This window comes from Anthonomus grandis, chromosome 6 (assembly GCF_022605725.1).
Source record: "Anthonomus grandis grandis chromosome 6, icAntGran1.3, whole genome shotgun sequence".
NCBI classification, from domain to species: domain Eukaryota; kingdom Metazoa; phylum Arthropoda; class Insecta; order Coleoptera; family Curculionidae; genus Anthonomus; species Anthonomus grandis.
The window spans coordinates 17,673,028-17,697,702 of NC_065551.1; the positions used below are offsets into that span (position 1 = coordinate 17,673,028).

The following is a 24,675-nucleotide window of genomic DNA, read 5'->3' on the forward strand; positions in this document are numbered from 1 at the left end:
GTTTGTCAACTTACTCAAAACAACAGAAAGAACTAATTTTAACGATATTAGGAAAATCTCTCCAACTAGAACTCAACTTACATGGAATTGAGAAAGTCAATATCTTGCCAGAGGCAGTGCCCTTAACTTCTGGAGTAAACGTCGCTAAGCCGTTATCAGTAGTACACAGTTATTCCATGCCTTCTTGTCAATTAATGAAGCTACCACAAACTCCAACCAAGAACATCCAAATGACACGTGGATTACCTCCTCTACCTTATGAAATCCTAAAAAATAGATGTTGTAGAAAAAACTACCTTCTCTGATCCTTTCCAGCAAACCAGTGAAAGATGCTCTGGAAGAAAAAGGAAAGGAAAAACGAGACAAAGAACAAAAGAAATAATTAAAGTCACTTGAAAAGCCACATAAACTAAAAACGACCAAATAAATACAGCAAAACCCAAAACGATAGTTATTCAATTCCTTATAACATTGAAAGGCCTTTCAATACTCTAAGTTCGATCCTTCTTTTTCAAAGAGTTAACTAAAAGTATCTTATCATAACAGTGATAGCGATATAGATCCGAGAATAAAGAAAACGATAAAATGTTTGCAACGAAGAAGGCAAAAACAAGTTATGGTTTCGATGTAACACATTTTCTAAATAGGCTCATTCTGAATACATGCATCTAAACTTAAAAGAAGCAAAGGCCAAAGTATGGGTGTGCGACTTTTGTTAAAATTAGAATTAGGAAAAAATCGTTGTTTTGTTTATCAGGATATATTTCTTCTTATTGTTGTAGTTTTTAAATTTTCCTATAAATTTGTTTAATTAATTTTTAACTTAGTTAAAACAAGAAGATCAAGATTCTTCGTAAATCCAAATGCTGGTCTCTTCGCTACTTCTAATATCACGGTAGATACTTTTTCACATGTTGCCACAAAAGCGTTGCAAATTTATATTTATATCATTGTTTTACTGTTATCAAATGTATTTACCTAAATAATTAAGAAATAAAAACTAAGGTACTGATGCAATATACCCCACTTGCATAAAAGATTGACGAAGTCTTAAATTAAAAAAAAAATAGGAGATTTCTGCAGCTTGAATCGAATATAAAAATTTTTGTAAATGTTGTGAGCTAAGCACAAACATCTAAGTTCGTGCGAAATTAAATATAACAAAACTTTTCTATGTGGATAATTAAATGTAATTAAATGTAGTGCGTAACTCGGTTCAAACCAATTTATTTCCAACCCGTGTGAGTCATACCTACTATCCAACCACAAAAAAAATTACTAAAAAGTCCAGACAAGCAAATTTTGTTTTAAAAGATTCAGAAATCTGGTGGCCGCCAGCTTTTAGACAGTAGAGAAGGTAGTGGGAGAAATTTTAATAAGAGCGCCACTTGATTTAAATATTTTACACCAAACCCTGATATATTATGATGGAATATAAGCCCCCTTAATCAAGAAAATGATGACCTATATTTATGCTTATACCTAGATCCTAAAAGCTGAAAATAATTTGGAAAAAACTCAAATAACAATCCATAGGTCCACCAGATTGATATAATCATCCAAGAATTTACATACTTACTTCCATTTATATAAAAAAAATTAAATTCCACTGAGATCTGAGATTCCATATTTAAATTTAGATAACTATTCAAAATGTAATACTGTAGTAATTTTAAATAATAAAAATTGATAAAAGAATTAAGAGTTACTTGAGGTATGCTTAAGGCGAGGAATTAGTAAAAAAAAAACAAATCCGCACTGAACTACTGTTCAAGGGAAAAATCCAAAACGTGATCACGTGTTGTTTACAAGAAGTATATGTTTGGAGCCTAATTCACAATACCTCACCGGCCCTAAAATACCTTTTACAAACTCTAGTCAAGTCACATTAATCTAAATAAAACTTTTAAATAGTAAGGTTCGAACTTGAAAACCTATTAATGGTATGTTGGTGCAATAAAACCTATTAATCAACAACCAACATGACTAAATATAACTAAATATGTTATTTGTAGCGAATAGCCGATCCCTTACAAGGTGATCGAGGCTCAATGTCAAAATCAATTATGTCGATGCTCGACTCAAATGGAAACCCTCAAGTTAATGTTAATAGACTTAGCAAGAACCCCTTAACGTTTTTGTTATATAAAAGAAAATAAACCCATAAAGTTCAAATTAATAAATCAACCCCCAACCCTAAATCAAACCGTTCAATAAGAGAAAAATAAAATAAAATGTGCAAAAACTTGCGTGTCTTCTAATCTTTTGTGTATTTTGGCTAAGGTAGCTTAACTCGACAGCTCCGGAACCAGTCAGCTACAACCAGGGTAACGACCACATGGGCAAGTCGATTTCAGGCAAGTTCCAATCCAAAATCGCAGAGCCACAGTACAATGCTCAGTCCAGTGTGTTGAGGCTCCCTTAAGCCGCTTGCCAACAGTATTGGGATGACCAGAAGAAACCAGAGAATAGGAAGAGACCAGAGAATAGAGGAGAGAATGAGAAAAAGGAGAGTCCTCTAAAATAGAGGACAAAAAAAATGAGTAAAATAAACACAAAATCAATTCTATGGCAATTACCAACATGTTGCTACATACCTAAGGTGGTGAGCGAGACCTAGAGTCTCGTTTTGTGGTTAGAAAATTTCAAAATCCCATAAATGGTGTGGGAGCAGCCGACCAAATCCAAAAATATCAGGTCAATCCAAAATCCTCTCGGCTACAACTTCCCACTAGACGTTCATCAAATTAAACCCCAAAACTTGGGAGGAATATTTTTCCATTCAACCGAATTACCGGCAAGATGAACTTAAATTTTCCTTAAAACCACAAAATGTTGACTGTTCTTTCTGATAACGGGATGGCTACCGACTGGACAAGGAACTGACAACCGACCAGACAATGACAGGTGACACTGGCAGTGAACTTGTCACTCTCTCTCTTCGACACGATCTGACCCTGCCTCTTGGTGCAAACTACGCGGAGCCTCACTCTATCAAAATAGAAATTTCGCGATACCACAGCAAAATGATACTGCTCGAATACTAAAACATGAAAAACTAACAAAATTTTCCCAACGGGGCTACGAAATTCCAATTTTCCTCTTACGTCGCTCTGCCTGATTTATGACGCTCCGTCATCCGCCAAATGGAAACCAAACTTTAATGGGAAACAGCAACGCTGCCAAACCTCCACAACAAGTCTGTCAATAGTTATTACTGTCAATCACAGTCACTGTCAATCGGCTAGTAGGGTTAGAAACCAGATGTCAAGGCACGTTTATTTACTAAAACTTAACTTGAAGAAGTGAAGGGAAATATAGCAAGCAAAACTGGGGAGGGCAATTTCAAATCAATTAGGATACCTTGCCCAACATGATTCCGCTATAGAAGAAAGTATTTGTAAGTTTTCCTACACTAACGGATCACCATCTAAAAGGTCTTATTTACTCCACTCATAGCGCAATCTGTGGCACAACAGCACCCTCTAGAAGTCCCTCCATACCCCAGACATATACCGGCCTCATAGAAACTCTTGACAAATAAATCAAAGGTCAGAAAGTTCCCAACATCAGGTACATGAATAGGGACTAAGGAAACATAATACAACTAACTCCACCGAGGTGTGCTGACAGGACAGGGTAGGTAAATACATTCCTAAAAATAATCAAACCCCAAAAGCCTAAAACAAATAAATTGCATTACTATCAAACCCCAAATTCCATTTATAAAACTGTAAATCACATAACCCTTTCAAGCCGATACCAAAACCCATAAACTTTTGCCCGAATTTATATGAAATCCCATGTTACATGCTTAGGGCAAAATCTGCATGTAACAAGGCTGCATCAAATATTATTATTATTTTGACATAGAATTAGGAAAAAATCGCTCAAACGAAGGGAACGACAACCTAGTTTCGCAGCACATTTTTTTGTTGTTTTTCCATATTCTCTTTGTATTGTTATGGCATATCATATTAGATTAACACCTTGGCCATTTCAATAAGCTTTTGAGGCTTAAAAAGGGCACCAACAGTATTGAAACGTTGCCAAAAAAATTAGTAATTGGATAAAAACTATAGGCTCTTTTTTTCCTGCTAGCCTTTTTTCCAGCTTACCCAATACAGTTCGTCAGCTTATCAACCCTTATGAGTAAGATAACGAACATTGCTTCTTTTAAGAAAAAAAATATATAACAAATATGTGTTTAGCTAGAGCTATAATATTGTGAAAGTCGATTATTGTCACCATTAGATTTTAAAATACCAACAAATAAATATTTTTAGTTTGGAAAAAGAAGTGTAATCTGGATATTAGCCTTAAGTTTGCCAACTTACCGTTCTTTCCCCTAAATAATATTTTTTGTTTATCAGTCCATATTTTGAGCGATTTCTTCTAACGCTTCGCCTCTCACGTTTTGGCGTCGATAGTACTTGCTTTTCATATTATGTAAGCACTCATGCTCTCGTACTTATTCAACTAATAAAATGTCATAATTTTTTTCAGCCGTTTTGTGCAAATTTTCTAGTATACACGAGCACACTGGCCACAAATTATCGTACACGACCCGATCCAATGTGATGAAAATGTATTTGTGTATTCGTAATGGCCTATGTATTTATGTATTCGAAGTGGGTATAAATAATACGTTAGATGACGTCATGTGGCGTAGCGTTGGATAGCGTCAGAAAAGTATGCTCGCATACATAAGGATAGATACGGTGCCAGATACTTCTGACGTTGCATCAGATATTGCATAGCGTGGCGCGTAGCATCGGATCAGATCAAGATGTGCCGATCTTTAACCATCTTAAAGCATTTAAAATGTGGCTACACAGACCTATGCTCCGGATCCCATGTGCAGCCATGCAGACAAAATGAATCGGTTTTAAGCACTTGCTCTATGCAAGCGCCATCCGTGTTAGTAGTTATAACAGTTAAATGCCGAAAGCTATCCTATCTTTGTCACATACTCAGGGGTGATTAATATAGTATCCTTTAATTTATAATGAAGGAAGATAAAAAATCATAGAGGAATCGGTAAAAGACAAGCCTTGCCGATAACAATTCTCAGAGAGTGAACCGAAATTCGAAGCCCAGAATAACTCTTTAGACTCGCGGAAGACAGAACATAGGTCGCTTATTATCATTGCCAACATCAGAAGGATCTGATAAGGCATGAGGAAAAAAAAAAGACATAAAGGACAAAAATATTCCAGAAATTTATTTTTACCGTATAGAACATTTTAAGCGTATCATGTAATAAGGTTCTATTTACAATGCAGCTCAAATAGGTTTAAATTTTTTATTGGCATTCTTAACACTTATATGTACTCTTTTATTGGATATATTTACAAAGCGTGCAAAAAATTAAAGTTGTAATAAAGAAATTAAAAAAAAAATAAATAAGAAATATGTTACAAATTGAAATCAATTAGCAACATCAACACATGATAGAAAACGAAAACAATAGTAATAATTAAATTTTTAAAAATCATGTTGAATTCTACTTTATTCATCTCATTTTTGTTGGTGTCTTGGCTCTTTCTATAACAAAAGCAGCATTATTTAATAATTTTAAAAAGAATAAACTAACACCACTTTTAAATTAATTTTAGCAATATATTATATAAAGAAATACAAAAGCAAGCAAAAAAAAACCACCCCTGTTCCAATTTTCACCCGAAAAGCCGACCCATTTATACCAAAAAGCTTCTCAAACAAAAAAAATCCAACACGATCCTTACTAACCCCCGCTGACCTCTTTTCAAGAATTTTTAAATTCCTTTCCCATGGTAGGTCACACGGCTCGCACACCCCAAAAATTGCTTCACTCTCCATCCCCTTTGCACAATAGAGAGAGAAAGGTATACTTTTAAATGCATCGTCCCATTCATGTTTCTCATAGTCGCCCCACTCCTAAAGAAGCCAAACCGTATTATAAAACTATATGGCGGTCTTTGGTCGACGTCATTCATTCTTATACGTTAAACACTTGCGAGTCGGTATTCTACGAATATTATTTTGGCGCGTTAGTGAGTGCGAGTTTGTTCAATAGTGAGTGCAATGGCACCGACCCCTTACATAGTCAGTAGCAGCGAGTGCGGTGAGGAGCCGATTTCCCGCACTTACCAATACAGAAAAGTAATGAAACCGATGCTGGAACGTAAAAGGCGAGCTCGGATTAATCGATGTTTGGATGAACTTAAAGAGTTAATGGTCACGGCTCTTCAAAGTGAGGGTGAGAACGTATCTAAACTGGAAAAAGCTGATATTTTGGAGCTGACAGTGAGGCATCTTCACAATTTAAAGCGTCAACACCAACTGATTTTACCGCAAGAACAGTCTTATGCAGACAGATTTAGAGCAGGCTTTACCCAATGTGCCCAAGAAGTAAGTCACTTTATTACTGCCCCTCCGCAAGAAGTTGTGGATCCGATGGCCAGCAGGAAGCTGTTGCAACATCTTAGTGCGTGTGTGCGACAATTGGACAGTGTTGCGCAACAGGTTCAGATGCAACAGGAGCAGAGGGTGCCCAATAACTATCAGAGACAGAGTTTAACACCTCCGGTATCTCCTGAATGTCATGTTGTGGAGCATGTTGAGGAAAAGGGAATGTGGAGACCCTGGTGAATTTTCCTTGATGGTCTACAAACTGTTATACAAAAGCTTTAAGTGATTTTAGGCTAATTAGTTTAGGTTCTTTCGTCTTCCAAATGTTTTGTTTATTATTGGCTATTGGCTAAAAAAAATTTTTGTATATTAACTTTATCTTTTTTCTCTATTAGCTTTAAAACTGTGATATTGTTTTTATAAGTTTAAATAGCCTATAAAGTGTGTCTGCGTATTTTAATAAATGATTATTAATAATTCTTATATACTCTTCTATTTCTTTGTTTTTTAGTAAAACTGTAAATACATATTTAAGGTAAATACAGTTTGTACATTTTATATATATATATTATACACTTAATTTTTAATGTCTATGTTCCAGAAAACCATTATGGGAGAATTTATTGTTACAAATAAATATATATGACTGAATTATTTTAATTTTCTTATATTTTGTACTGTATTATTTTCTAAATGATGACTTAGTCGTTAATAAAAGTTTACATTTATTATATTTTATATATTTTTTTTAATACTTGTATATCTGTTCCAATTTTGACCCATAAACATAAAATAATTAAGAAAATCTACATCTTTTTTGAGATTACCCAAGGTTGGAATATAATTTGCTGCTTATTGAGATTTTAGCGCAGGTTTTTCCAAAAACTATAGTCAGAAAATATTTATAGTTAAGGGGAGTATAAGAAGTTTCATTTGTATAAAGTATGCAAAATTAAAATATATTTTAATAAGAATTGAGTCAATGGCTCCCTCTCTATGCAAGATTTCGCATTTACTACGCCATTGACCATACTGTTCAACTTAGTGTCTGAACTACCAAAAGATGGCGACAGAAGTGTAAGCCACTTGACTGATTTAGTGACCTTAAGTTAACTGAAACTGTACACGCCATCTGTTGGTACACGAATAGAGGCATAAGGGTTTATTTACTTAGAATTATTAGTTCTCTTCTGTAAGATATTAATTTTCGCCAAAAAAAGAGAAATAGAGGAAATGAATATGAGTTAATTTAGTGATTAAAGCGTTGATTGAATATTTGAAATTATATTAATAAAAATATTCAATCAACGATTATAGGTCAGAATATAGTTAGGAGTATTTTCCTATATCAGTATTACTAACGTAAGTTCCTAAAAATATTAAGATAGTCTAGCCTAAGGCTTTTCAATAGAAACGATGTGATTTTGATGCTATTATGATGCATAATTTAAATGGACGCGAGGCTCACTTTCTTTTTAATTTGGTTTTCTTAATCAATTTTTTACATTTTTAATCATGTTTTTGTACAAAGCAGACTGAATATATAAAATTTGAATACCTTTTTAGGTAATAACAGAATTTTTATATAAAAATTAGCACCAAATATATATAGGCCACTGCAAGTTAAAAAAAATTGTTCACGTTATTTCATTGCAAGTATATAAAAGCATTGACTTATCAGTAAATAATTGTTGTTAAATTAAGCACTTATGAACTTGTAAAAGATTTCTTTATAGAGATTTTAAAGACTTCTTCTTTCAGGTTTTAAACACCACCGAAAAAATAAAAGGAATATTTTGATTTTATATTGGTGAGTCTTAAATGTGTTTTTTCATTTATTCAAGTTAGGATTAACATAAACTAGCAACCTTTTTCCCTAGCAACTATTTTAACAACATAACTGACTAGAATATTAAACCAGTTTTGAATCCGTTTATCATTTCTCTGTCAATTTAGTCTTTATAATAAAAAGACTCTTATTACTGTGATATATAAATGTATAGTTTAGTTAAAGTTTTATTGAGTTTTTGTTTTATTTATATGTAAAAGTTATTAGCAAATATTCATAAGTTACTTCAAGTTAAGAAAACTTATTGACGGTATATCTGAGTAAGTATATAAAAGCATTGACAATAAATGACCCGCTTGATTTAGTTGCCTTAGGTCAGGTGAAATTGTAGGCGCTATTTCTTGGCAAACAAAGGGACCTAAGCTTCTTAAGAGCAATTTTTTTTTAGTTTTAATTTTTACCAAGGAAGAGAAATCATAATGTTCATAAGTTTGTGAGCCTTAAATTTAGATGGGTCCTTGCATAAAACCATGTCAGAATTACCATAAGTTCTTCTCTAATGATAATTTTATAAAGCACTAAGGTATAAAAAAGCCAAGCCTTGCAGTTTTCAATAGAAATATGTGATTTTGGCCTAATTGCAATGCATAACTTCATTGGAAACTAGGCTCACTTTTCTTTTAATTGAGTGTATATATTTTTGGTAATGTTTTTATAAAAAACAAACTGACATTTGAAAATTAATATAAAATTCTATGATCTGGAAAGGTCTTTGGTAATAACAATATGTTTATCTAAAAGTTATTGCTAAATAATTTAAACTCAGACAAACCTATTAGCGCCATCTCTGAGTGAGCATTTAGGTTGTCAAGGGATTTAATGACCAGGCTACTTATAGATTTCTTCCGATTTCATATTAATTTAATAAAACGTTGATAGGATATATAACCGTATTTGATTTTTTTTTACCCAAATATTCAATCAACGATAGAAGAATTATTTTAGTTTTAACTTGGTGATTCTTAGATTTATATATGTTTTTGTAAGAAACTAAGCCAGGATTAACATAAGCCAGCCTCTATAACAAGAGTTTTAACAATATATCTTACTAAAATATTATTATGAAAATGTAAATACGTTAATTATTCTGCTAGTTTTTGTACAATTTTATTAGTGTTCTGTAGTTAAAGTTGATTCGTAGGGTTTCTTTAGGGTTCTACTTACGTTTGGTTTATTATTTTCATCTATAGTGTTTAGTTTTTTAAGTAGTTCATCTTGTTTGAGAGCCCCATTTTGGCCCCAATTTAGGTTATTTAGGTTATATTATTGTAAATCCCTGTAGTTCTAATTTTCTAGAATTTGTATACTTGCTTGCTTTGACTGTCAGTATTCTCCTAAAATTATTGGTCTCTTTGGGCAAAAACAATGAAGATAATTCTAAATATTTCGAAACTGTTCCATCGGGTTTTAAAAAGGACGCGCTTCGTGACAAATCATTCAGTTTTAATTGTTTAGTCAGTTTTTACCTTGGAAACAATTAAACGACAGTCAAGGCGAGTTAGGTTAGTGTTTTTGACGTTGACAATAAAGGTGTGTTCCCGAATTTCGTTACAATTGGTGTCAGAAGTAAAGGATATTTGGAAGCTCATTTTAGTGGATGCCTTTAACAAGAACTCAGGCCAAGATGGAGACCGAGAAATTGATGGAGCTGCTATTGAGGAAGTTTGACGAGCAAAAAGTAGAACAAGAAGAACGAGAGCGTAAGCAGAGGAAAGAACAAGAAGAACGAGACCGCAAACAAGAAGAAAGAGATCGTAAACAGAAGGAAGAACAAGAAGAACGAGACCGCAAGCAAGAAGAACGAGACCGTAAACAGAAGGAAGAACAAGAAGAACGAGACCGCAAACAAGAAGAAAGAGACCGTAAACAAAAGGAAGAACAAGAAGAACGAGACCGTAAACAAGAAGAACGAGACCGTAAACAGAGGGAAGAACAGGAAGAGCGAGATAAGAAACAGGAAGATTTACTTAAGACAATTAAATCTGACCTGAAGAAAGAAAATGAAGACCTGATTCGAACCATGAAAGATGACTTACTGAATTTAAAAGATAATCTTAAAAAGGAGCAGGAAGAACGAGACAGAAAACAAGAGGAACGAGTTTTACAACTTAAAGAAGATCTGGAGAAGAATCAGAAACAATTAATGACTAACTTTGAAGCAACAGTAGAAGAAGAATTGGGACAAGTACAAAAAAAGATCCAAGAACTAGAGATGAAAGTAAAACAGACCCCTCTTTATCCCGATCCTAGAATGCAAACAATGATGAAAGTAAAGCCACCAAAATTCGACGGCAAAGAAGCATGGAGTACCTATTTAAATCAATTTGAGGCCGCTGCTAGGGGAAATCGCTGGGATAACGAAGAAAAGGCAATCAATCTTAAGCTAAGCCTTAGAGGAGAAGCTACAGAAATATTAAGAATGGTGCCATCTGAGGATCAGCTCAATTTCGACGTACTGGTGCGTACCTTAGAGATGAGATACGGTGAAGCCCATCTACAACAAGTGTACCAGGCTCAATTGAAATCTAGAAGACAACAACCCGAGGAAGGACTTCAACAGTTTGAGGCCGATGTTGCTCGATTAGTAAATCTGGCTTACCCTTCAGCCCCAACAGAGTTCCGAGAACAAATTTCTATAAATTATTTTATTGACGGAGTTCGAGATCCAGATACTAACCACGCCCTAAGGATGGCTCATCATAAAAGTATTTCAGAAGCTTTGGCCCATGGACTAGAGTATGAGGCAGCTTTTCAAGCAACTAGAAGGCAGACACGAATAAGACAAATCAGAACTCCGGAAAGTGATCTCGAAGATCGCCTAAAGAAGATTGAATCATTATTAGCGAGGAAACCTAAAAGACCATTGCAATGCTGGAATTGTAATGAGGAGGGGCACCTTAAACGTCAATGCCCGAAGCCTTTAAGAGATCCAAGGAACCAGGAAAACTTCAACTAGTCAGCTTTATGGGGCGCAAGCTGGCTGGGTGCTACCAAGCCCCACGTATAAGACTAAACCGGCTGCCACATCCTGGAGAGAGCTTGGTAGTACCGGGAAAAATATGCGGCCGTGAATGTGAGATGGTAGTTGATACAGGATCAAGTCATACTATCGTGAAGCCGAACATCGTAGCACACTGTAGGCTTTCAGCACCACCCAATTTAATTCTGGAGTCTGCAAATGGAAAAAGGATCCCGATTCTTGGATTGCATGAAGCTACAGTCACCATTGGCTTAACAACATTTCAACAGCCAGTATTAGTGGCAGAAATCATGGATGATGTCATATTAGGATTAGATGTTATGAATGCTCAGCAGTTTAAAATGGATGTATATAACCGGATATTGACGACGAGAAATGAAGAGATTTTTATGCACCACCTATATGAAGATAAAGTAAATACCAGAGTCGTTAAGTTATTCAAGGATATTACCATACCAGCAAATTCAGAGGTGGTGATTAATGCTACAACTGGAGGAAAAGAGGGAGAAACTGTTTTGATTGAGCCCATGGAAAACTGCAAACTATATGGTAAAGGAATTTTTCCAGCCAAGACTTTATCTACGCAGAAGAAATCTACTGTTTTGGTTCGAATGGTAAATTTAAAAGGATATGATCAACACCTGAAACAAGGAGAGAACATTGGCGTATGCTCTGAAGTAGTGGCAGTCATGAAAAATGCTGATAGAAGTCGTTATTCAAACAGACCTTTTCCTGTATGTTTACAAAACCTATTTGAAGAATCATCTGCCAATTTAACCATGGACCAGTGTAGTAAATTGCGACGTCTTCTTGAAGAAAATCAAGATGTGTTTTCCTTGCACGATAATGACCTGGGAAGAACTGATTTGGTGCAGCATCGAATTAACACTGGAGACAATGCTCCGATTAAACAAGCACCTCGAAGAATTCCGATAGCTAAACAAGGAGAAGTTTCCTCAATGCTTCAAGAAATGAGGACACAAGGAGTGATAGAGCCTTCTCAGAGTCCTTGGACATCTCCAGTTGTGCTAGTAAAGAAAAAGGATGGATCCACTAGATTTTGTGTAGACTATCGGCGACTGAATGACATTACCAAGAAAGACAGTTATCCCCTACCAAGAATTGACGACACCCTGGACACGTTATCAGGTTCACAATGGTTCTCAACACTCGATCTAAAGAGTGGATACTGGCAGGTAAAGATGCATCCAGAAGATAAAGAAAAGACCGCATTCTCGACTGGAACGGGACTTTGGCAGTTTACAGTAATGCCCTTTGGACTCTGCAATGCTCCAGCTACGTTTGAGAGACTTATGGAAACAGTTTTACGTGGAATGACTTGGGAATCATGTTTAGTTTATCTGGATGACGTCATCATACTGGGAAAAACATTTGAAGATCATTTAAAGAATATTCAAGAGGTATTTGTTAAACTGCGAGAGGCCAACCTGAAGCTAAGTCCTAAAAAATGTTGCTTATTTCAAAAAGAAGTTCGATACCTTGGCCATGTAATATCAGAAAAAGGTGTCAAGACTGATCCAGATAAAGTAGAGGCAATCGAAAATTGGCCACGACCCACTGATAAACACCAGTTAAGAAGCTTTCTGGGCCTTTGTACCTATTACAGAAGATTTGTAAGAAATTTCGCTAATCTTGCAAAGCCTCTACATAAGCTCACGGAGGACAAAATGGTATTTAGTTGGTCAAAAGACTGTGAAGAAGCATTTCAACGGTTAAAAAGAGCACTATGCACATCTCCAATTTTAACATATCCGATTCCTGGACAACCTTTTATTTTGGATACCGATGCGAGTAATGTTGGAATTGGGGCCGTTCTATCACAAAAATATGAAGATGGCGAGCACGTGATAGCTTATTTCAGTAAAACGTTATCAAAACCAGAAAGAAACTATTGTGTCACCAGACGAGAGCTATTGTCAGCAGTAAAAGCTATTGAACATTTCCATAAATATTTGTATGGTCAACGATTTATCCTTAGAACCGACCATGCTTCGTTGAAATGGCTGTTTCAGTTTAAAAATCCCGAAGGACAAATAGCAAGGTGGCTTCAACGATTACAAGAGTATGACTTTACAATAGAACATAGGAAAGGCGCATATCACCAAAATGCCGATGCTTTATCGAGAAGACCCTGTATTGAAACATGTCAACATTGTTTTAAAAAGGAATCAAAACAGCATCCAGAGATATTTACTTGTAATCGTATTGGCCTTCACAGTTCTAAAGAGTGGGATGTAGCTAGTTTAATCCAAGATCAGTGTGATGACCCAGTATTTGGTCTTATTTACGAACTGAAATCTCGAGAAATTTCAAAACCAGAATGGAAAGACATTTCTGACAAATCTCCAGAACTTAAAGCTTATTGGTCTCAATGGAATTCATTGGTTATAAAAGATGGATTATTAAAAAGAGTCTGGGAGAGCGTAGATGGAAAAGAAAAGACATATCTGACAGTCCTTCCTCGAAAACGTATTCCGGAAGTCCTTGAAGCTGTTCATGGCGGTGTCGGCGGAGGACATTTTGGAGTTAGTAAGACCTTGGCAAAAGTGAGAGAACGGTTTTACTGGCTGAACAGTCATCAAGATGTTGAACGCTGGTGCCGACAGTGTGAGCAGTGTTCGTCAAGCAAGGGCCCAAAAACCCGGACAAGAGGAAAGATGATGCAGTATCTTGTTGGTGCACCCTTTGAACGAATTGCCATAGACGTAGCAGGACCCTTTCCTACTAGTAGCTCCGGAAACCGATATGCTCTTGTTGCTATGGATTACTTTAGTAAGTGGCCCGAGGTGTATCCGATTCCAAACCAAGAAGCAACGACAGTAGCTGAAGTGCTGTTCCAGAACTGGATTTGTCGATTTGGTGTACCCAGAGAAATACATTCAGACCAAGGAAGGAACTTTGAGTCACAAATATTCCAACAAGTATGCCAGTTGCTGGGAATCAATAAGACCCGTACAACCCCACTACACCCTCAGTCTGATGGAATGGTTGAAAGATTTAACCGCACATTTGAAACCTATTTAAAGATGGTAGTAAACTCTAAGCAAACCGACTGGGATACCTGTATACAACCATTCCTATTGGCATATCGTTCTTCTATCCACAAGTCAACTGGAAAAAGCCCGGCAAAAGTTGTCTACGGTGATGAACTTCGTTTACCTTTGGACATTATTACTGGAAGACCCCATAAGTCTGAAACCCTTGAGGAGTACGTCGACCATTTACAAGAGCGTTTACAAATTGTTCACGAACAAGCACGGGATAAACTTCATCTAGAAAGTAACAGAATGAAATCACGTTATGACATAAAGGCAAATTCTACCGGTTTTAATCCTGGGGATAAAGTCTGGTTATGCAATCCACGGAGGACGAAGGGCAAGTCACCAAAGCTCCAGAAGGATTGGGAAGGTCCATTCAATGTGGTCACCAGAATCAACGACGTGGTGTACCGTATCCAACGACATCCGACAGCGAAGATGAAAATTGTAAACATCGTCCGGCTAGCGCCCTATCATGACTCAGGTGGTCCCATGTTTGATCGGGACGATCAAACTTGAGAGGGGAGCAGTATTATGAAAATGTAAATACGTTAATTATTCTGCTAGTTTTTGTACAATTTTATTAGTGTTCTGTAGTTAAAGTTGATTCGTAGGGTTTCTTTAGGGTTCTACTTACGTTTGGTTTATTATTTTCATCTATAGTGTTTAGTTTTTAAGTAGTTCATCTTGTTTGAGAGCCCCATTTTGGCCCCAATTTAGGTTATTTAGGTTATATTATTGTAAATCCCTGTAGTTCTAATTTTCTAGAATTTGTATACTTGCTTGCTTTGACTGTCAGTATTCTCCTAAAATTATTGGTCTCTTTGGGCAAAAACAATGAAGATAATTCTAAATATTTCGAAACTGTTCCATCGGGTTTTAAAAAGGACGCGCTTCGTGACAAATCATTCAGTTTTAATTGTTTAGTCAGTTTTTACCTTGGAAACAATTAAACGACAGTCAAGGCGAGTTAGGTTAGTGTTTTTGACGTTGACAATAAAGGTGTGTTCCCGAATTTCGTTACAATATTAAAAAAGTCTAGTCTAACATTTTTCATGTATAATTTAAATGGACGGGAGGCTCATTTCTTTATCAATTTAGGATATTTTAGTTTTAAAGCAATTTGCATTTTTTACATTTTTATACTAAAGAAATATACATGATATTATTGAAATTTTATTTCATTTATATTTAAAGGTTATTCGTAAATATATAAAAGTCACTTTAAGTTAAAAGAACTTGTTGATCCTAACTCCGATTATTAACAATAAATGACCTACTTGAAATCACTAGAATATAAAAAAATTCGTGTCTAACACCTTTTAATCGAAATATGTGAATTTTGCGTGTGTAATTGTCATGCATAACTTAAGTGGAAGCGATGCTCACTAGCCTTTTAATTGAGTTTTTATATTTTTGGTAATGTTTTTAATAAAAAACAAACTAACATTTGGAATTTGACTTGAATATTTATAATTTGGTAAGATTTTTGATAATAACAGTAACAGTAACAGTTCTTTTAAATTTGATTTATACCAAATACATAATTCTAGTTCAATGCTTAACTTAAATGGACGTAATGTCCACTTTCTCTTTAGTTCAATGCAATAAAATATTTTAAAATTTTGTAAATTTTTGGTGACACGTTCTTAACGTTAGATAATGATATATTAATACAAGCGTGTTTTTTGCCTCTATATTTTTTTATTTTTAATAACAAAAAACTGATGGTCAAAGCCTAGATGGCGGAAAACAATGGCAAACAGTTCAGTTTAGTACTACCTAAAACAGGAAAAGGAGAAATTTAATTTTTATATCTCAATTTGAAGTTTCATAAACTATAGTAATAAACTGGTGCTTTTCTTATATAATTGCACAAACTACGAGGCAAAAATCATAGCTTAAAAATATGCAAACACTAATATATGAACACCTTTAAATTACATTTCCTTATTTAGCATATTTAACAATTAAAAGATATCAATTATTATTTGAGCCTACAAGAATTTTTTTTATTTATAATGAAAAGTTATTAATAAATATACATTAATCCCTTTAAGCAAAAAGAACTTTTTGACCCTAACTTTAAATGTTAACAATAAATGACCCACTTTAGTTGCCTTAAGTCAAGTTAAATTATAGAAGCCATCTCTTGGCGAACGAATGAACGTAAGCTTTTTGTAAGCAATGGATTTTTTCCTTTAATTATAATTTTTACCAAGAAAGAGAAATCATTAGAATTTTAATTTTGTTACTGTCGAGTAATCACATCGAGTTTCACCAATTTTAATCACTGAAATATAAAAAAGTCGAGTCTAATACCTTCCAATCGAAATATGTGACTTTCTTTAATTGTCATACATAACTCAAATAGAGGGAAGGATCACTTGCCTGGTACTAATTCACGTCAAATAAACCTATTAGCGCCATCTTTAAGTGAGTATTTAAAAGCATTTAAGGCAAATAATGAGTCAAGCTGCTTATAGATTTATAAGTTTAATTATTAATTTAAACATCGACTCTTCTTTTAAATTTTAATAGAATTTATTTATACGAAATACGTGTTGTTAATTCAATTAATACGCATAACCTAAACGGACGTGACGAGGGAACCTCACGTTCTTTTTAATTCAATGTAATAAAATATTTTAAAATTTTGTAGATATTTAGGTATTGATCTATCGACATAAAGTAAAATGTCGATATATCAATACAAAAGTGTTATCAATATTTTTTATTTTAAATTACTAAATATTGATGGTTCTAGCCGCCTATTGGTGTCATCTATATTTGCTAACGGTGATTTAAAATAAACCGATTGGGTCTACTAGACTGATCTTTTATTTAAAGTGAAACTAGAAAAGAACATTTTTATTAAGTAATATCGCAGTTTCATAGGAGATGGCGGCAGCGATTCCAATTTTCAAAATTACTAAAGGCTGGTTTTAGTACTGCCTAAAAGACGAAAAATTGAACTCTATTTTTATAGTTAAGAAGAAGTAGTCCATACTTGCAGTGGAGATAATATTTCAAAGGGTAACTAAAAAGGATGACCGAAGCATTTTTAGTTACCCTTTGTCTAATTTTTATACCTCTATATCAATTTGAAGTTTCGTAAATAATCGTAATGAAATGGTATTTTTTTTATTTAATTGCGCAAACTACGAAGTAAAAACTCTATTATCAGAAGAACCAAGTACTAATATAGGCATAATTCTAAATTTCATAATTCAGACGACTAGCACATTTAACAATTAAAAGTAATCAATTAATATTTGAGCCTTAAGAGCTTTATATAATTTATATTTAAAAGTTTTGTGAATGTCAAGTAGTAGTTTCACCAATGTAAATCACTAAAATATACAACAAGTCGAGTCTAAAACCTTTCAATCGAAATATGTGATTTTAATCTATTTGTCATACATAACTTTAATGGAGACAAGACTTACTTTCGTATTAATTCAGCTTTTATATTTTTAATAACGTTTTTATAAAAGAAAAACTAACTTTTGAAAATTGACTTAAATATTTATTATTTGGAAAGTTCTTTGCTAATTATAGTATGCTAATCTAAACGTTATAAGCAATTTAATTGACGTCAAACAAATCTATTAGCCCTATCTCTAAGTGAGTATTTAAAAGCATTTAAGGTAAGTAGTGAGTCAAGCTGCTTATAGATTTATGAATATCATTATTAATTTAAACAACAATTCTTCTTTTAAATATTACTAAAATTTATTAATACCAAATACATATTTTTAATTCAATTATCCTGCATAACTTAAATGGACGTGATGTTCGTTTTCCTATTAATTGAATGTAATAAAACGTTTGAAAATTTTGTAGTATTTTGGGACACGTTTATAGCGTAAACCGATGATATATCAATATAAACGTGTTTCTTGTCTCAAGATTTTTTTATTTTAAATTAGAAAAAATTGATAGTCGTAGTCCATTGGTGCCATCTACATTCGCTAGCTCAGAATTAAAATTAACCGATCGGGTCTACAAGACTGATCTTTTATTTAAAGTGAAACCAGAATAGAATATTCTTGTTAGGTAATACCGCAGTTTCGTACTAGATGGCGGCAGCTATTCCAATTGACAAAATTACTAAAGGCTCGGTTTACTACTGTCTAAAAAAGAAAAGTTAAATTCTAATTTCTATATCCATATATCAATTTGAAGTGTCCTCAATTATCGTAATAAAATGTTGTTTTTCTTGTATGGTATTTTCTACGAGCCAAAAATCCTATTTCCAAAAGATCCAAATACTTATATATGGACTAACTATTAATTTCGTAATTTAAACTATTGGCACATTTAACAATGAAAAGTAGTGAATTAATATTTGAGCCTTAAAAGATGGAATTACACAAATTGATTATATAGGACATTTTTAAATTACCCGAAATTTGCACAATAAGATTAACGTTTTTTAACCTAATTTAAGTTCATTAGACTATGTTATACTACTACTAATAATACAAACACATATTAACTATCTAACTCAGAAAATGGTAATAAAATATTTCGTTTACAAATATGTACTCAAGTTTTAATAACTATGGTGCTTACCCTATATTCTTTTATCAAAAATACATTTCCTCCGATATCTTATCTGCAAAAGTAAGTCTTTTCACATCTGGTCGAATATACCAATATTTTCGTCCCAAATGACTAGCACCTTTGTTATCCTCATATATCCGAACTTAATTAGCTCGTATTCTGTGTGGACAGCATTCTTTTCACTAAAAAAAGGAACAGACAACGAGTAAAGTAAAAGAAAAAATATATAAGTCACTTTAAGTTAAAAGAGCTTGTTGACCCTAACTCTAAGTAATAACAATAAATGACCCACTTGAAATCACTAGAATATATAAAAACACCTTTTAATCGAAATATGTAAATTTTGTGTAATTGTCATGCATAACTTAAGTGGACGCGAGGCTCACTAGCCTTTTAATTGAGTTTTTATATTTTTGGTAATGTTTTTTATAAAAAACAAACTGACATTTGAAAATTCACCTGTATATTTATAATTTGGTAAGATTGTTTATAATAACAGTAACAGTAACAGTTCTTTTAAAATTGATTTATACGAAATACATAAATTTAATTTAATGCTTAACTTAAATGGACGTAATGTCCACTTTCCTTTCTAAGTGAGTATTTAAAAGCATTTAAGATAATTAGTGAGCCAAGGTACTTATAGATTTATATAGATCATTATTAATTTAAACAACAATTCTTCTTTTCAATTTTTATAGAATTTATTTATACTAAATACATGTTTTTAATTCAATTATCCTGCATAACTTAAATGGACGTGATGTTCATTTTCCTTTTAATTAAATGTAATAAAACATTTGAAAATTTTGTAGTATTTGGTGATACGTTTATAGCGTAAATCGATGATATATCAATTTAAACGTGTTTCTTGTCTCAAGATTTTTTTATTTTAAATTACAAAAAATAGATAGTCGTAGTCTATTGGTGCCATCTATATACTCTAGCGGAGACTTAAAATTAACCGATTGGATCTACAAGACTGATCTTTTATTTAAAGTGAAACCAGAACAGAATATTCTTGTTAGGTAATACCGCAGTTTCGTACTAGATGGCGCCAGCTATTCTAATTGACAAAATTACTGAAGACATAATTACTAATTCTAATATATGGACTAACTATTAATTTCATAATTTAAAGTACTGGCACATTTAACAATGAAAAGTAGTGAATTAATATTTAAGCCTTAAAAGATGTGTATTACACAAATTGATTATATAGGACATTTTTAAATTACCCGAAATTTGCACAATAAGATTAACGTTATTTAACCAAATTTTAGTTCATTGGACTATATTATACTTCTACTAATAATACCAATACATAATTACTATCTAACTCAGAAAATGGTAATAAAATATTTCGTTTACAAATATGCATACAAGTTTTAATAACTATGGTACTTACCCTAGTATATTCTTTTATCAAAAATACATTTCGTCCGATATTATCTCATCTGCAAAATTAAGTCTTTTCACATCGGGTCGAATATACCGATATTTTCGTCCCAAGTGACTAGCACCTTTGTTATCCTCATATATCCCAACTTAATTAGCTCGTATTGTGTGTGGACAGCATTCTTTTCACTAAAAAAAGAAACAGACAACGAGTAAAGTAAAAGAAGCTTTAAGAAAATAATCTTAAATCGAATACGTATAAGTGATACGTTGTAAAAGGCAATTGCAATGTGTGTACTGCTATGTTTTTTTTCTTATTACATAGGCGTACGCGGGTTATTTCAGATTACCGTGATAGTCTTAAAGGTACTATGTGAATTGTAGTAAAACATATATGGACAAGGATAACAGATGGCCATATATTACAGTAATACAATGTCATTAAAAATGTAGCTAAAAATACCAGCGAAAGAAAATTTCAAAAAGGATTCTAGTTATAAGGAAACAGATTTCCAGTAATAAAGATTTAGCTTTAAGTGAGCATTACGAATACATTTTCTGATCCATAAGATCCATTAGTGACAGAAATTTTCTGGGGCGTTAAATTTATTTTTTTGGCTAATTTTCATTTCTATATTACTCTCTGGATCTCCTGGCAATTGAGGTTTTCATCAATATTTAAAACGGTTTTTCGCAATAAACTAATTCAGTGTATAAATAAAATGTAGCAATTTTTTTAAAACGAAACTTAAACATCACCTAATCCACTTTCTTATCAAAATCAGGTTTAAAGTAATCACAGAGTTTTATATAAATTACTAGTTCCTTTCCTTATTGAACCACTATAGTTCTCTATTTAATCGTTCAGCTTGCTCGATCAAACGTTCATCGAGTGACCAAAAATGGCATAATGAATGACAAATGGCCTACCCAGGCGGTCTTCTTTTGAAAAAAGCATAGTTTACGCATCTTCCGACACGCATAGAAATAGCTCTTTTCCCACAACAAGAAGTTGGTCGCGGTGGAATTCAATCAGACTCACGACTTCTATGTCTGTTGATCTTTGTCCCGTGCATCAATATACTGCTGACCGAGAAGAGATATCTCGCAAAATACGCAATGCCTCAGATATCATTCGACATCGAGTTAAAGAATGCCTCTACTGAACTTCCCTTATTTGATTGGTCTACGACCGACGTATGAATCAGATAGTGTTGTCGCTGTTTAATGAATGTTCCCGCGGATAAGTCTTGATTAACAATGATGTTTTATTGCCATAAGGTAAATATTAATGAACGTTCCTTAATATAGAATTTCTTAGGTTTAATTTAAGAATGTTAAAATCAGGCTGATTTTATGTAAAATAGATTTTAAATCTTTTCCTAATTGGGAAGAACTCTTATCTAGACATAAAAACTTAAGAGATTTAAAAGTAGAGATTCCCCAATGTTTTATGAAGATGTCCATTGATTTGTTGTAGCGACAGAATTCATTTTCTCTTTAAGCGGCTGTTTACATGCAGATGACATAAAGATAAACAGATTCAAAGGTGCGATAGACCTCATTAACGTTTCTTAATTAACAACGTTTAATCGATATTATGATCGGCTTAAATTATTTAAAAAGAATACTATTGGCTTCAACTAATTGTTCAGGTCACGCATGTGTGAATATTTATGTACCGATATGGAGCGAAATATTAATTAAGGATTTTCTTAATTATATTTAATCATTAAGTTAATAGCAATAAATTAAATTAATTAGTGCAAATTTATTGATGTGTATAAATGAAGAAGGACGTAATTTTTTGGGTCTTATATAAATTTGGATTTGATCATTTTGGTTCGTTAATTTTCATAAACTTTACTAGATTAGTAAAATTATAAAATTATTAGCGTTTTTTGGGGTTTTAGTGCATTTATTATAATTTTTCAGGTTTCTAGGACATTCATTTGGTTTTTCAATTATTGTCTGAATCATCATGAAATGTTACTTTTCTCATGTTATTTGCATGCTAATTGTAGATGATAATAATTATTTTATTAAAATTCTGAAGTAATAAATCTGGTATAAAAAGTATGAATGTTTTGCTATTTTTTTAACCTCAACTACATTTAATTTCATAATTACTACTTGAATGACTTTAAATTTGACTTTTCTTATGTAATTTTGGTAAATTCAGGTGACAAGCGTAATTTTATTATATTTCTCCTCTCCTTTAATTATTATTTACTCTATTTAATATTAGAATTAATTGTTTTAAAATGTTACTTTTTGAAATTATTCTAAAATAAAAATAGTTTTATTACTGATTTTTCAAGCATAATTATAATAAGATACGATTATTGGGTGTAAAATGGATAATCATGGGGTAATTCGAGGATAGATGGCCCAGGTTTTAAAATGTCATGGTAACATTTCTATATGTTGAATAAGAATTACTGTTCATTTTTTTAACGAATCTTTATTGAGTTTAGAAACATGTATTAAGCAATAGTTTACAAAAACCATCTCCCTCACGGTTCTGAGATGAGATGGCGCAACGAAAAAAAAAGGTGTTTTGGCCAAAATGTCACTTTGTTTTGCATACAACCACACCACAGTCGTGGCAAAAGTTCACAAACTTGGAGCAGGAATTGTGAAACCATTTGGAGCGACGCAAGCAATTAACCTAGTCGTCAGATTTTGTGGTTTGGGAATATATTTCGCCACAACCGGTGCAAACTTGGTCATCGTCGTCCATATCATCTGAAGAGTCATCCAATATTGGTGGCTCTAGATCTTCGTCTGAGGATGAGTCGCTTTTGGCAGCTTTCTCAATTTTCTTTTTGGTCACTTTTGGCTTCTTCAAAACTGGTCTTTATTTCTTTCTGTGTTTTTTTAGACGCTTTGTTCTTTTTTTCGCCAATTCTCGTCTCTGTAGTTAAAATTTCCGCCAGATGCTTGCTCCTTTTGCGAACCGAATTAAAGAACTTGAACGGGTGAGATTAATCTGGTATTTTTCCAGGGGTACTTTTGACGGGAGTATTTGCATTAGTTTCTGTAACCGATTCATTTTATTTTTCTGGTACAGAATCATCTTCAGTCTGCCCACTGCAGCAAGGTTGTTGATTATCATCAGATAAAGCTTTGGTAAAACTTTGACAACTACCATCTGGAATTTTATTTTCACCTGCATCGGGAGCCTCAAGTACGATACTATTTTTAGTCAAACAGGCGTCATCTGGGATACCAGAAGGATTAAATGGCATAATTCCCGTAGCCTTGAATGCCGAAGTTCCATTATTTGCAGTTGCAGACTTGTTCCATCCTTCAGCAAGTAACTTTCTAAATTGTGATCTAGTGAGCTTTCGTCCTGAATTATTTTTAATATATAAACTGCAAGTAGTAGTCTAATTTTAACGATCTAAAAAAACATCTATCTAGTGGTTGTAAAAATTGCGTCGTATGACTTGGCAAGCAAAGCAGTATGATGTTGTGTTTAATACAGTATTCTAGCATCTCAACGTTATTGCAGTGTGAAGCATGACCATCAAGCAGTAACAAAACTGTCCCTGTCGGCTTTCTCGGAACGAACTAAGCTTTGAGCCACTGAAAAAATATGTCACTGTTGACATAAGCCGATCTTTCTGACAGCATTTTAGAAATTATTATCAGTGAGTTAGTTAATCGATTTTTAATTTTTATTGTTCATTTTGTAATCAATATAAATTTTCCTCGTGAGGAATTTGTTGCCCATGGAGCTGCTGAAAGAAATAGCCTTTTGGCATCTACAATTTATGCGCAACTTTATCCTGAAAGGAGACATCTCCAAGCACAAGTGTTTCAAAAACTAAAAGAAAGATTTGAGATAACAGGAAGTGTAATTTATGAAAAACATGAACGGGTGAAGCCAGTTACAAATGAGGAAAACAGGATGACAGTAGGTTTAAGTGTCGTTGAAGATCCTCATAAAAGCGTTAGGCAGCTTGCTAAAGAATTACCCTTTAGTGCAACATCAATATCTCGCATGCTTCGAAGTGAAAAATTCCATTCTTACCGTATTCAATTGTTGCAGGAATTGCTTCCGCAGATGAAAGAAGAATGGCTTATGAAAGAAGAATGGTTTTCTGTCAGTGGGCACAAAATAAGATTCGTCAGCCTGACTTTTTTAATTTTGTGCTTTTTTCGGATGAAGCTACATTCCATAATCTAATTCCAACAGACCAAGGATCCCGGAGGCATCCCATCCTCGAACTCTTGCTTTTTGTTTTTTCCTTTCATGACGCAGGTTGGGGGAAGAAAAACGCCTTCCGCATTACAACAGGCTATAACCGTAATGGTTTCTCCCTTTTCACCGGAGCTGATTCTTGCGATGTTTTTACATCCTTTCTTAACAATAACATGCCCCGGTCTATTATTAAGTTGTAAACCCGTCTCATCCATAT

At 33.5% G+C, this 24,675-nt stretch overlaps 2 protein-coding genes across 3 annotated transcripts in view; one reads left to right on the plus strand and one right to left on the minus strand.

Moving 5' to 3' along the window:
* The window catches only part of LOC126737540 (uncharacterized), a 256,720-nt gene extending 252,149 nt beyond the window's left edge, over positions 1–4,571 (minus strand). For both annotated transcript variants that reach the window (XR_007661051.1, XM_050442469.1), the window contains exon 1: positions 4,338–4,571. The gene's annotated coding sequence lies outside the window, so the exon portion shown is untranslated. The remainder of the gene's footprint in view (positions 1–4,337) is intronic.
* Positions 4,572–5,962: 1,391 nt separating this feature from the next.
* LOC126737418 (enhancer of split mbeta protein-like) lies at positions 5,963–6,876 on the plus strand. The gene has a single exon (XM_050442317.1). It carries the CDS (start codon positions 6,067–6,069, stop codon positions 6,631–6,633), a length of 567 nt encoding a protein of 188 aa, XP_050298274.1. The 5' UTR covers positions 5,963–6,066; the 3' UTR covers positions 6,634–6,876.
* The last annotated feature ends 17,799 nt before the right edge of the window (positions 6,877–24,675 follow it).

Bases quoted from the DNA above. Each gene is read 5' to 3' on its own strand.
- LOC126737418 (XM_050442317.1), top strand. From the start codon at position 6,067: ATGGCACCGACCCCTTACATAGTCAGTAGCAGCGAGTGCGGTGAGGAG.